The following is a 13,787-nucleotide window of genomic DNA, read 5'->3' on the forward strand; positions in this document are numbered from 1 at the left end:
CGGGAATTATATTATCGGGGGTGCGCTGCATCCACGGTATCTATCGATCGCACGCCAATGGTAACTAATCGTTTCAACACAAATTATAATATCGAGGACGGTACAATTTTGAGTTATGACTTATTAATCATTTTTTGTTTTAGAAATATTTCAGTGAACTTTAAGTATATTATATAAGAGCCAATTAGAATAGTTATATAATATTCGATATTCATATTAGAATTGTATCATAAAATCTGTAATGTGGTCTCAATAATAGAAAAAAATACTATAGTGAAGAAGGTAGAAGATTGAGAATAAGTAGGTAGGTACTAATAATGATGGAGAAAAGACGACTTTTATTAATCTATAAAGAACTGCCTTAAGAGTATAAATAAAAAAGATTAGTTTTCACTATAAAACTTGTATTTATTGTTTTCAAAAATCTAAAAAAAAATCATTAATGATTATTTAAAAATAGTAAACTCATTCATCAATAAACAAATCTTCAGTCTTGTTCTGTCATGTCTAACTATGATTCTACGAGGATTTGAGTTATACTATTTGGTGCAGTACTAACTATGCACTTAGCCTGTTTTGACCAAAATTTGATTTGTACTCTTAAGGCCGCCCATCATAGAAATAGAAAGACTTTTAATGAAATTTTGATGTACGTATGTGACAGTTATATTTAGGATTAAGGGTGGTAATTTGTTTTAATCTGTTATTGTATCAATTTAATTATTATCGATTATTTAAAATAATAAATTAATTTATTATTAGCCGATTATTGTATTCAGCACTGACTACATTATTGTCATATATTTAGTATAAAATATAACTTGTTAAGTTTTTATTACGACAACCTTCTAACCCATTCCAATTATTATATTAGGGTTAATAATTTTAAAATAGCCTTTTGTAAAAACAGTAGGCGTTTTAATTTAATTGTAAACTAATCGATTATTCATTTGTGGTTACCTGACAATATTTTTAAAATGAGAAAACTATGTCGTTGATAATTTAAGTACATTTTATAGTTAAAACTTACAACACTCGATAGCGACTCCAACAAGGGCTATTCTAACATATCACTCGACTACATAATCAATAAAAAAGTGATAAATACAATAATATGTCGTATTAAGACAGATCCCGAGAAATCAACTGTCAGACGTGATGTTTTTTAACACGACTGTCAAATACTTTTGAGTAACACAGTTAACACGTTCTAATTGGATGTATTTGGAAACAAATAAGACGCAGTGCGGTATGTTAATAATTATTGTAGATAACTACTGTCTTGTTTATTAAATTGCTGAAATCGATATCCATATTATTTTGGAGTAGGTAATAAAAATAACAGAAACGTGTTAACATTTTAACTATTCAGAACAGCCCATGCAGGACGTTTTGGTGAGGTTGAAATTGGTTTCATAGAAAAAATATGTTCTATGCATAGTCATTAAAACACTGGTTTGTTTTGTTGTTTTGTTATATACCTATTATCATTCAAAGGGATGATGCAAAATGGCTTCTTCTCAATATAGCCTTGACGAATAAATCTTGGAACACAAAAGTGTTGCTACAAATGTATCTGCAATGCGAAATGAATTCGTTTAAAGATTATTCTAATCAATTCTAACCAGTTTTTCAGCTCAATCTATCACCGTATCTAGGTAAAGTAACTATGGAAAAAGAATTTTTTTATTTTTTTTTACTTATAACATCGCTACCTGAAAGCGTCAGTGAAACACAGAGTAAAAAGGTGATTTTGAGATAAGTATATCAATCGATTGCTGAAAGTTATACCTACATAATGATACAATAAGATTTTTTTAAATTGTAATACCCATTTAAAAGGAAAATACCACTGTTACATTTTATTTAAATTGCCCTATCTATAACATCAAAGCAATAGTGGAATAACTGAGATAACAGACTGTGGTATACTTACAAAAAATCCTAACACTATCATCTATCATAAACCACAGTAAACATATAGTTAACTGTTTCATTTATTTGACACAAATATTTAAGTTTAATTATCTCGAAACTAGTATTTTGACTTATCCCACTGTTTCTTTCAGGTATCGAAATATGTATTTGTTTTTATTTGTTTTTATTTGTTTTGATCAAATATTGTGCCAATCAATAATAATTTTGATAGGCTATCTTGTTAGGCTTAACTATATTATAATGTATATATGGAAACTTTGCTGGTTGCAACAACTTTTTATTATAATATTTTAAATTTCTGTAATCAATATGTAACAGTTTGTTTTCCTTAATAAATAAAATTAAAAAAAATATATATATAAGTACGCAATACGATATATTCGTATATTATGATATGCATCTGATTAAAAATATAACCTATACAACACTAGTTCCATCAAAATTATACACATCCGGTTGGTAGAGCTTCGCAGAATAATCGGCAGTTGCCGGTGGTTCCTTGCGGCGATTAATTATCTTTGAGAAATGGTATTATTATTTATAATGATAAAAAAGCAGGTGTTTTTTTAATGATTTATTATGATTATTATTAATTGTAAATTACGGCAGGTACCCTTAAACCAGACTAAATACACTACTGCATACAGCGGATGGTAATAATAATTAATAAATTAATAATTGATTGATGAGATTTAATGAATATTAATGTTATATAATATATTTTTTTTATTTGACAACCCTGCAATTGGTTAGGTCTATTTGTCAAAATATCGTAACTGTAAGAGTAAAAAAATCTTTGAATTTTAATGTGAGTCAAATGTCAAATAATTACGAATTATCCTACTTATATCTAACTGGAAATATCGACTAGTCAAAAGGACCGTTTGTAATATTAATCGGAAAAGTAAAATTTAGTATTTTTTTTGTATTAATACGACAAATTTATTAATAATGTTACTGTGTTTAGTTAATATTATTTACGTTTTTATTTTGTATTAATAACATCGATATTAAATAATTTAGTGTTGGATATGTAAAAAAAATACTGCAGTTGTTTAAAAAAAATATGCCTGCATAACTGAAAACAGCCTAAGAATCTAATACAAAAATTTAACAAAGTATAAGTAAGTATAAATGATAATGGTGGTGAAAATATGTTTATATCTGATTATAAATCTTATTGGTTTTGTAAGTATTGAGTATCTATGGTCGATGATTTTACAATAATTTCTGCTGTGTACAAAACCGAATCGATTCTGAAAATAAATAAAACTAACCAGCAAGAAATATAAAAATAAACAAATAATATTAGTCTCTGAAAACTATATTTTTTACAGTATCAATCTGACATGATTGTGATTCCAAAAACATATAACAATATTATAAACGACGAAGAAAAGATTGCCGATATACCTGGCACATAGGACATTTTGAAAAATTACACTCGATATTATATTATTGACGTTTTTAAATAAATGATTCTGTCATTTTAATTTAATATTCACTAAAGTGTTTGTCCATATAGATACAAATCTGGATTTTTAAGAATGATAATTTTTTCAAGGAAAAATTGAGCTTTTTGATTAGATTAATATTATGTAGATACCTATTATTGTTGGTTTTATACCTACATATCGACTGTGTTTAGGAAAAAGGGCGTAACCCTCGATTTTTCGAAAAGTGCTTGCAATGTATACAACTAAATACACGTTCTGTAAAAAGAAAGTAAGCCGCAAATGCCGATTTATTATCTACATTCAGGTTTTAATTGAGCTTTAATTAAGTTTTAATTTAAGGAAAAAAGCATTTACCCTCAATTTTAATGATTTTCTGTAATAACTTCTTTAATTATTAGTAGATAGAAAAGATATTACACCAAATCATCAATCATCATGCACCCAATGTCTATGCCTATTTTTTTTTATTAATATTAAACCAAAATCAATCAAAAAACGTTTTTGCCTCTCCTGTAAAATTTGTTCTGTGTGGGTTACGCCCTTTTTCCTAAACACGGTCGATATGAATCATACTATTGAATTTTATAATATTACAATATCGTGATCCCGTTTTTTTACTATGCACACAATATATAAAAAAAAATTTGTCAATTTAATGTTTTTGTGTAAAATAATAAACTCATTTAAAAAAAAAATCGCTATTCATAACCGCATCTAAATATATTGTGAAGGTAAATGAGGAAGTTATAATAATAATATAATATGTAATTACCTATACCCTACCCTGTGTTAAGAAAAATATATTGTATGCTGCATTAAAGGGATTGCAATACCGGTATTCATTAAAAATCTATCAAGAAAATGCTTCCACGGAACCTTACTTTTTCTTGATGCTGGCAAAAATTCATTCTTCGGGAGAAAGCGTTTAACTCTTCCAGTGGATTGTTTAAAAACCGGTATTTTGGTATCGATGAATACCGGTATTGCAATCCCTAGCAGCATATAATATTAATAAAATAAGAAATAATGATTTACGGTAGGTACTTGTTGATATGTGAAAATTTTACGGGTCGTAGGTACGCATGGACAATGAATAATAATGGTACAATTCCTAATACTCTATTTTTAACAAAACAATTTGCAGACTTTTATGTCAACTAACCTATATGCTGAAGTTGCTTATAGAAATGAAGTTATTTAACGGTTTAAATTGTGATCATTAACGTACCAAAAGTACGTCAGTAAGGAATGATGAAGCATTTTGAAGAATTCTTTTTTCAAATTGCATGTCAAGAAGCGAATTGTTACTTAGGTCCTTTTGGCTTAAAAAATAATTGTAATCATATTAAAAAAAAAACTAAATAAATAAAGTATTTTGGAATTGTGACACTATTATGTAATCCAGCGATAAAATTGATATACTGATAATATGGTGATAATTGATAATGATTGATGGGTAAACTGTGATAGTACGACGTATAAATTTGTAATAGTAAAATTAGTATGTAGATATGCATTGAAGACGAAATTGTAGACTCAAACCTTATAATGTAGATCTGGAAATGAGTGCATACAAATAGTAATAAATTAAAATCATAAATCCATTCTAACTACTATTATGACTAAGCATGCAATCGGCCAACAATATTACTAAAAAAGCAGCATAACACAAACTCAAACACGTGCATTCAAAGCCAGTTCCTTTATTCCTCATACCATGCAAACCGTGCAAACATTCGCAGACGACATGGGCAAAATGATTCGATGGGGATTTTTGTTTTTGGCATAAAATTGGTTAAAACTAGATGTATATTTTTGCAAGAGATTCAACACTTTTGCTGCTTTGATGGCTTCGCTAAGTTGTAACGATACGCGGGGACAGATAAAAAAAATGTCATTTTTGGCATACTTAATAACAGTTGTTTGGTATTTTCATTCATTTATACAACTGTTGCAAAATACTACCAATTTTATTTACTGTCATAACACAATTTTATCATTAAAAAAAGAATTAGTTATAGTTTAATAGAACATAATAATTATAACAATGCCACTGAAAATATAAATGAGTAAATTAAAAGCAAAAAGGATACTCTCCTCTGTTTAAATGCACAAACATCACTATATGTACACACCCAGCGTTTTTGCTTTTAAGCTACTCAAATTAATGAAGAAATTGGACGTTTGCGTATGTATGTGCATAAAAATAGACTTAGGGCTTTATGCATAGTCATAATTCTGTATGTAAGTGGGTGTTTGCGTTATGCGGTAATTAAAATGAGAATGTAATATTATGAGATGTTAGTTAGACGATATTGTCAAAATAGCAAAAGTCCTAATTTTGAGCCAAAACCAAAAATCTGCCATCGCAGCATATTGAGAAGCCTGAAATAGAAATTAAGGAGGATGACCAAAAATAGGGTATAAAAGGATAGTGGTGTTAATAGTTTGGCTTGTATTTTGAAAACGTTAATAAAAAAAATCAAAAAGATGATAATATTAATATAAAAAAAAAAACTGAAGAGATGACAGATAGGAGACCACCACTTACACTTGTTATACAGGCCGCCAAATTGAGCTTCTCGATGGCGCCACCGACAACAGTAAATAAGATTTAATCAAGATGTCAATATGGCTTTAAAAAAAGATTTCAATAGGTTGTATGTAATGATCGACAACAAAATAAAATTGTTTTAGTAAAATTTTGATGCGTTAAACTAAGCGAGTTGGTAATTTCACTGTAATGGCTTGCTGATGAGGAGAAGAATCTTGTTGGAGGACAGACTGTATTTGTGACCCAAGCGCGAGGACTATAAAGCACGTCTATGACCTTAACATGGAAAATCTGGAAGAAAGACTACATTATTCTCTATTCTACGGGTACATTACATCAAAATAATGAGTTTTCAAATTGAATAAGTAATGTTACAATATAATAATAAACAACTAATTATTCGTAACAATTACATGATAAATTAAATATTCAGACAATGATGCAAATTGTCATTTTGTCATTTTAGATTTAGGACATACGTCATTTTATATCTTTAATGCCCCACAATTTTAATTATTAATTTCGTATTGTGTATTATATATGAACGTTGATAATAACAAAAATAAGATTTAAATTGACAATATAAACAAATATTATGACCATTAAACAAAATATTATTAATATGCAGTAAATTTGAAAACTCATCATTTTAGGCTAGACACAGCCAACAATAATTACTTATTGTTAAAAATCATTTGATGGAGACACGTCACATAATGTCATTGTGGGATTTTTAAACCTAACTATTTGAAATCTAAAATCACTCCTAGTGTAATATAATATTATCTACTTCACTAATATAATTACATTTTACAGATTGACGATAGAATACATTTCTTCTTCTTTTTTAGACAAAAGTATATTTTTAACGAAACCGGTACATCTATTTCATTTCACTGAAATTTATTGTCAAAAAGGTCTATCTACAAAAATTATGTAAGTATAAAACACGTACTTAATATTTTTTGTCATAATAATTACTAATACATTCTGAAACACGCAAAAAATTAAAACGACGTAATTTGAGATACGCCCTTTTGACATTTCGAAATTAATATCCTTAAACATAATTTTTCAAATATACCGGTCTCGTAGAACTATCTAATATATTTTTTGTGTCTTTTGATTTAATTCAAATGATTCTATACTTACAATATACAATAGCTACGAAAGCTTAGCAAGACAATTCACAAAATCGACACATAGTCAAACGGGGTCGTTTATAAGGATCTGTTGTAAATCACACTGTTAGCATTTTTAGCCATCGCTTAGAGATATTTTGATAAAAAATATACACAAAATTAACAATATGTCGTAACCACCACGTAGCTGCGTTATACGTTTTAATTTTTTAGTTCCAACTAAAAGAGTTAATTGCTCAGTTTTGATATATGCATAATGACCTATCTCAAAACTGATCGCTTTTAGGTTGGCAAATATACCCTTTTGATACAAGAATTTCATTTTGATGGTTTTTAAAAGTATATTTTCTATACAAAGTATTAATAAATGATGGTAAAAATGCATTTCAAACTAGCTTTTATCATACGATATGCCTAATAGGCATATATTTAATATTTTTTTGCTAAATGTATATACACACGTTGTTGAAAATCATTCAATCTAAATTATACATGATATAATTGATGATAATATATAGAAAAAACATAAAATATCACATTCTGAAATAAAAACATTCATTATAAATCACAAAAAATATACTTATATAGAAAAACAGTTTAAACATTTAATAAATTATAGTAATAACAATAAATAAATTTGTTTGTACCCTAAGTTATAGTCCAGTAAAACCCCCAAACAACCATAGTAATAAAAAACCTATTTTTTTAAATGTCATCAAAGAATATAAACCACTTTAAAAAAATCAACCTGGTGTAATTAATATATTTTCGAATGCCCCCCAAGAACGTGACAAACTGCGATTTTAAAAACTTTCATGCAGGTTTTAAGTAGGTAGGTACTTATTTAATGAAATTTCTCATACAATAAAAATGCTCGCAAACTAAACGGTTTAATAATCTTTAACCAATTGATAAAAAAAATGTAACAATTGCACATAGAACCTATGTGCTGGATTTCATGACACAATACAGATTAATAAGAACAGATAATTTGTGTTCTCTGCCTTCATGTAGTAATTACCAAAGCCGCAAATAATACATTTTAAGATACAGACTATTGATGATAGCGCATCATCATTATTTGTTTTTATTGAATAACTTTTAACATGCTGACAATGAAAAAATAATTAATTTTTGTTGACGGGAGCATCACTAACAAGACGTGTACAAAAATGGCGTTTGGTATTACTGACGATAGCATGTATTTCATAAAATGATTAAAGCAAAATTTAGTTACAACTTATTTAATCAAGGCCATAAAACCCCCTATCCCTATTTCATTCATCCATATACCCAACTCCATTCAAATAATTAATTACCAGTATTATCAATTTACTCACACATAACATAAATAAATCAAACGGATGCATTTAAATTCAACCGAGATATAGGAATGAATAACGGTTTAACTCGAGATGACTTTCACTAAACAGCGAACAAAAAGTCCTAAGAGTAGTTTTTGATTCGAATTGTGTAAAGTAATGAATATATTAATATTATATTATCTGTGTAGTATTGTCTCAAGGCAGTGGTTCATAATATATATTTTTTTTTTTTTTTAGATATGGTAATTATTTATATTTAATATAACTATGTATTTACAGCAAACATAAAAATATTGTACATAAACTTGCATTTTTATATATTTTAATTTGATAATATTGGTATAACACAATATTTATTCATGTAGTTGTGTTATAATGTTCACATTAAAATTTAAATATTTTAATGATCAATGATATAATCAGAACAAAATTTACATAATAAAAAATATGAAAAGGAGATTAAGTCAGTTACACCGTTATTCAATTCAACTTAACATAAAAAAAAAACTATAAAATAATTTTCCCCTGCATATCACATTCATTCTGAACGAAATACTGGAAGTATAATAACGGGTATCGAGGAATTTATATTTTTTTATTGAATATTTTAAGATTTTTATTACTTAGGTACTTAATATTATATATGATTTTTAATTTGATGTTATAAAAACGACATAAGTAGCAAGTTTTTGTATATTTTTTTTTATCAACCTGCTAATAATCTAAAAATCAATAAGTACTGAAAGATAGAAAGATATCAAGCAAATTGTTGATAATACTGCGTTTCATATAATATTATTTGTAATATAATGTCAATCTGTGTGATAGTTTGATTTAAAAAGTGATATTTATTATTGAATTATAAAAGAGTTATAAAAGTATTTACCACCATTATAAATGGCAGTAAAGAATTTTTTTTCTTCTCGGTTGTTAGTTTGTAGTTAGGTCAAGTGTGCTATCAATAAAAATAAAGTTAGGACTATAATAAATCTTGAAGTATCCTGTAATAATTGTTAAAACATTTTATTGTTTAGTTACCCTAACGACATGAATATGGATGATGATAATATTGGAGCATCAAAACGTTAAGACATTTCTCATTGCATTTTCATAATATTACTATCAAAGCTTGGATAAATATATTTTACAACAACGATATAAATGCAATTGGCAAATCTAAATTATTTTGTTTTGTAATAATGCTATAATTTAACCCTTTACTATAAAAAAATATCGGACTGCTTTATGCGTAGTCAAAAGTATAACATATACGGGTGTATATTTTGACGAAGAATGGTTATTAGCCATTAGGTCAGCCCATTAGGCCCATGCTCTGGATACAAACTCACATTACAAAAACAGCATGTGAATTTGAACCAGTCGCGGTATTCAAACCCGCGTATTACATTATACCCGCTACTCATCCGCTGGCGCCTTTGGTTAGCACCAATTTCAAGACTGAAGAACTGAAATAGCTATCGACTAATCTAGTTAAATTATACCGGTTTCAAGACTGGACCGGACTATAGAATTATAAACACACTGTGACCATTTTGACAAGAGTACAAGTTTTCAAAGCGTGTCTTTATTAAATTTGGTGACGCTGCTAAACAATCACGTAATCAGCACAGTGTGATGGAGTAGAGCAAAGTTTAATACCTCAAACCACCATTTTAATGTACACATACCATACAAAATGACGAAATACATTCTATTAAGTAAATTGAATTGGATTCAAATGGATTGGAAGTCAAATAATCACGACGTTTCTTCAACGTAAGCTATATATTATAATATAGAATATAATTTTTGTCGAATCATTCATAATAAATAATTGACCAAATGGCCATCAGATCAACGATGCAAAGCCTATCAAAATGCACACTGACGGACTTCAGATAGGACTCACAGCGTTTTCCATCCGTAACGACCTGCTGGCAGTCATCGAGCCTGGTGGTGAGGGGACACTTCCACAGTGCTCCGGATCTGTTGGTGTCCGGCTGCCGATTCTGACCCAAAGGCGCTCCGACTAATAACCTGAAAAGAAAGACAAACCATTATTTGAATTGAAATTTTCTCAACAATTTCATAGAAGATTGGATAGCATCCGCGAAGGGTCCACGGATCACGATTCTCGACAGTACAACAGCCCAAGAAAATCCCTATTATTTAATGTTACAGTTTCGTTCCTTTCCAATTTTTTTTTTGAAGTTATACTTCTTTCGGGGTGAGAGTGAAATTGAGAGCTGTGCGCGCACACCGTTACGATAGTATGAAAATAGCTGCGAATCAGTCAGCTGTATACAAACGCGAGTTTGATAGTAAGAATTGTTCCGTTGCCTTGACAACGAATTTATTATTGTCGGCCATTTGCAATTCCTTACATAAAAAAGGATTAAACGTCAGAATGACAGTTGTTACTTTAAAAATAAAAACAATGAGAAATAACAAGATAATTAAGAGCTAGTAGAAGAATCTAGGTTATCACAAGTTTTGTTTTTGTTTTGATACGCCAAAGAAGTATAACTTCTAACGCGCGTAGAAACACGCACCGATTTTTTTATATGTAAATTTCTCAATACAATCCTTGTTGGCTCAAATATGTTTTAAGGCTTTTTCAGCCTCTTCGTATGTTAATATACAATTGAAACCTCCCCCTCAATAATCATCTATGTTACATTTGGCAGTTTTGAACTAAATATGCAACAATGATCCGTTATGTTGCCCCCTTTACAATAGTGATCTATGCATCTGTCAACATGGAGGATGACACAAGACTTTTTGTTAACCCTGCGAATGCAAAAAGACTTCACAGAGAAAAATTCACATGGAAAATTGGAAGAGGAATAAAAATAAGTGATTCAGGAATTCAGGAGAGGCTTTTTAATTTTCAATAATTTCTTCTAAACAATTAGTTTTATTTGGTTATCTCAAAATGCCCTAATATAACATATAACATTATTGTGGGGAAGGCTTCAATTATTCTAATATTGATTTCGCTAACCCCAATATGGCGGTAGATTTCTGCACCGAATCATTATTATCTTTTAGCTCAGCAGAAAATTATGCCATTAAGGGTGAGCTGGATGGAACACAAAACTAATGCCTTTATACTGCAAGAGATCCGCTTCAGCTAGAAACTACTATGTGCGACTGCATCGCGTTTTGCGATTTTTGTTCATACTGATATTCGTGGTCCAGAAAGTCTCGAAATATTATTTGTTTTAGGTAATATGTTAGGTAAAAAGTGGCAGAGGGGGAACACCGTTGAGGTGAAATTAACCAGTGAAGGAATTCAGTAAAAAACCGATAGCATCTACTACAAGGCTTGCAGGAGATAGAGAAACCTGGAGAAGGCCGATCCAGAATGATACAGTACATATTTCGGAGTGATTATGATCCTCAGTTATAAGGGTTGTGACGAGGTAAAATAAGATGTAGATTACACTATTATGCTAAGTTTTAAAAAAATCGGTGTGCGCACTTATGTACGCGCGTTATAAGTTATACTTCTTTGACGTAACAAAAACAAAACTTGTGATAAACTAGATTCTTCGACTACTCTTAATTATCTTGTTAAATTACACACTCCAGAAAAAGGGCCGCTTATTGGAGCGCCACTGGTTTATTTCTATACACTTTATTTTATAGGTATTACTAAATTATATTATTATTTCTAGTAGTTTTTATTTTTAAAGTAACAACTGTCACTCAAACGTTTAATCGTTTGTTTACGTAAGGAATTGCAAATTGCCGACAATAATAAATTCGTTGCCTAGGCAAAGGAACAATTCTACTATCAAACTTGCGTTTGTATACAGCTGACTGATTTGCAGCTTACTGCATACTGTCGCGCACTTTCGCAACGGTGTGCGCGCGCAGCTCTCAATTTCACTCTCTACCAAACGCCCCAAAAGAAGTATAACTTCAAAAATCTAAATGCCACGTTGTGAATGTCTAGAATTTATAATTTGATATTATCTGTGATAGATATGTTAAAAATAAATTAATTGAAATAAACAGCGAATATTATTAGCGTCTCGTTTATGATGACATTTGAATGCATCAGTTTCCCTTTTCCCGATGGTTAAGAATGTTTTTATATCGTTTTATAAAATCATTAATAAAATGTTCTTGCAAGAATTTACACGACGGCATTTAAAATTAGGAAGCCACACTTATTCAAGATGACCACTTTGTTAAATTAATCGCCTACACTTTCATTATTGATAAAACATTTTACTTTCGTGAGATGTCAGATAAAAAGGCAAACGAGAGACGGAAGTCTAAACTAATAGACCCGGCGCGGCGCTGTCTGTTGGAAAAATAGATAAGCATTGCCTGCATACTTTGGCTACTTCTTTTAATAAATTAATGATGGTCCACGAATTAAATGAAGAAGCGAGTGTTCAGGATGCACTTCAATATTATTTGATCAGATAAATGCGGTTCTACAAAATGTGTGTCTCTTAAATATTATTTTCTTATTGTGTGAGTCAGGGTTTTTATGTATTTATTGAAGTTATACTTCTTTAGGCGCGTTTGGAAAATCAGATCAGAGTGTATTTTTGGCGTGTGACATGTAACACATAATTTATTTTTTCACAGAAAAAAACGCACTCGATTGGATTCGAACCACCAATTGTTCGGTTATCACCCGAACGCACTACCTTTACGCCAAAGTATGATACTGCAATCGTGACGATTATACAGTATAATATTATAGTTTAGAATTTTTCCGTTGCCTAGGCAGCGAATTTATTATTGTCGGCCATTTGCAATTCCTTGCGTAAACAAACGATTAAACGTCAGTTTCAACGAGTGACAGTTGGTACTTTAAAAATAAAAATAACGAGAAACCATTATATAATTTAGTAATATAAGTTAAAGTGTATAGAAATACACCAACGGTGTTCCAAAAAGCGGTCATTTTTCTTGAGTGTGTAATTTAACAAGATAATTAAGAGCTAGTCAAAGATTCTAGTTTATCACAAGTTTTGTTTTTGTTTTGTTACGCCAAAGAAGTATAACTTCTAACGGGCGTACATAAGTACACACACCGATTTTTTGTGTTACTATAATATGTTTTGACGAATACCGGTATTCAATAAGAAATACCGAAATTGATATATTCATACTTCCTATGCACGGTAGCAGGTCAAGTCAGGATTTCATCTCGGGAAGTGGATGGTAATGAAAACAGGAACAGTACAGGAAAATTTACGTTTTGACAATTCTTTTTTCATGGTGTTCGTGATATTGTGTATGTTATTATATACATTGGTGAGACGGCTCATGGCATTGGAGGACACAAAAATATGTGAAAAAAATTAATCGTATACGGTTTTGGAAGCTTCGGCTTTGACCTCAG

At 29.7% G+C, this 13,787-nt stretch overlaps 1 protein-coding gene across 2 annotated transcripts in view; it reads right to left on the reverse strand.

Moving 5' to 3' along the window:
* mew (multiple edematous wings) overlaps positions 1-13,787 on the reverse strand; it is a 244,832-nt gene that overhangs the window by 46,150 nt on the left and 184,895 nt on the right. The window contains exons 2-3 of one of the 2 annotated variants that reach the window (XM_085944153.1): positions 10,326-10,453; positions 5,947-5,973 (exon numbers count right to left, since the gene is read on the reverse strand). In XM_085944153.1, the coding sequence (XP_085800279.1) occupies positions 5,947-5,973; positions 10,326-10,453 (155 nt within the window). The remainder of the gene's footprint in view (positions 1-5,946; positions 5,974-10,325; positions 10,454-13,787) is intronic. The other variant, XM_085944154.1, reaches the window with a different exon arrangement.

Source organism: Rhyacophila brunnea, unplaced genomic scaffold (assembly GCF_057557595.1).
Source record: "Rhyacophila brunnea isolate RB1 unplaced genomic scaffold, BYU_Rbru_1.0 scaffold_17, whole genome shotgun sequence".
NCBI lineage: Eukaryota > Metazoa > Arthropoda > Insecta > Trichoptera > Rhyacophilidae > Rhyacophila > Rhyacophila brunnea.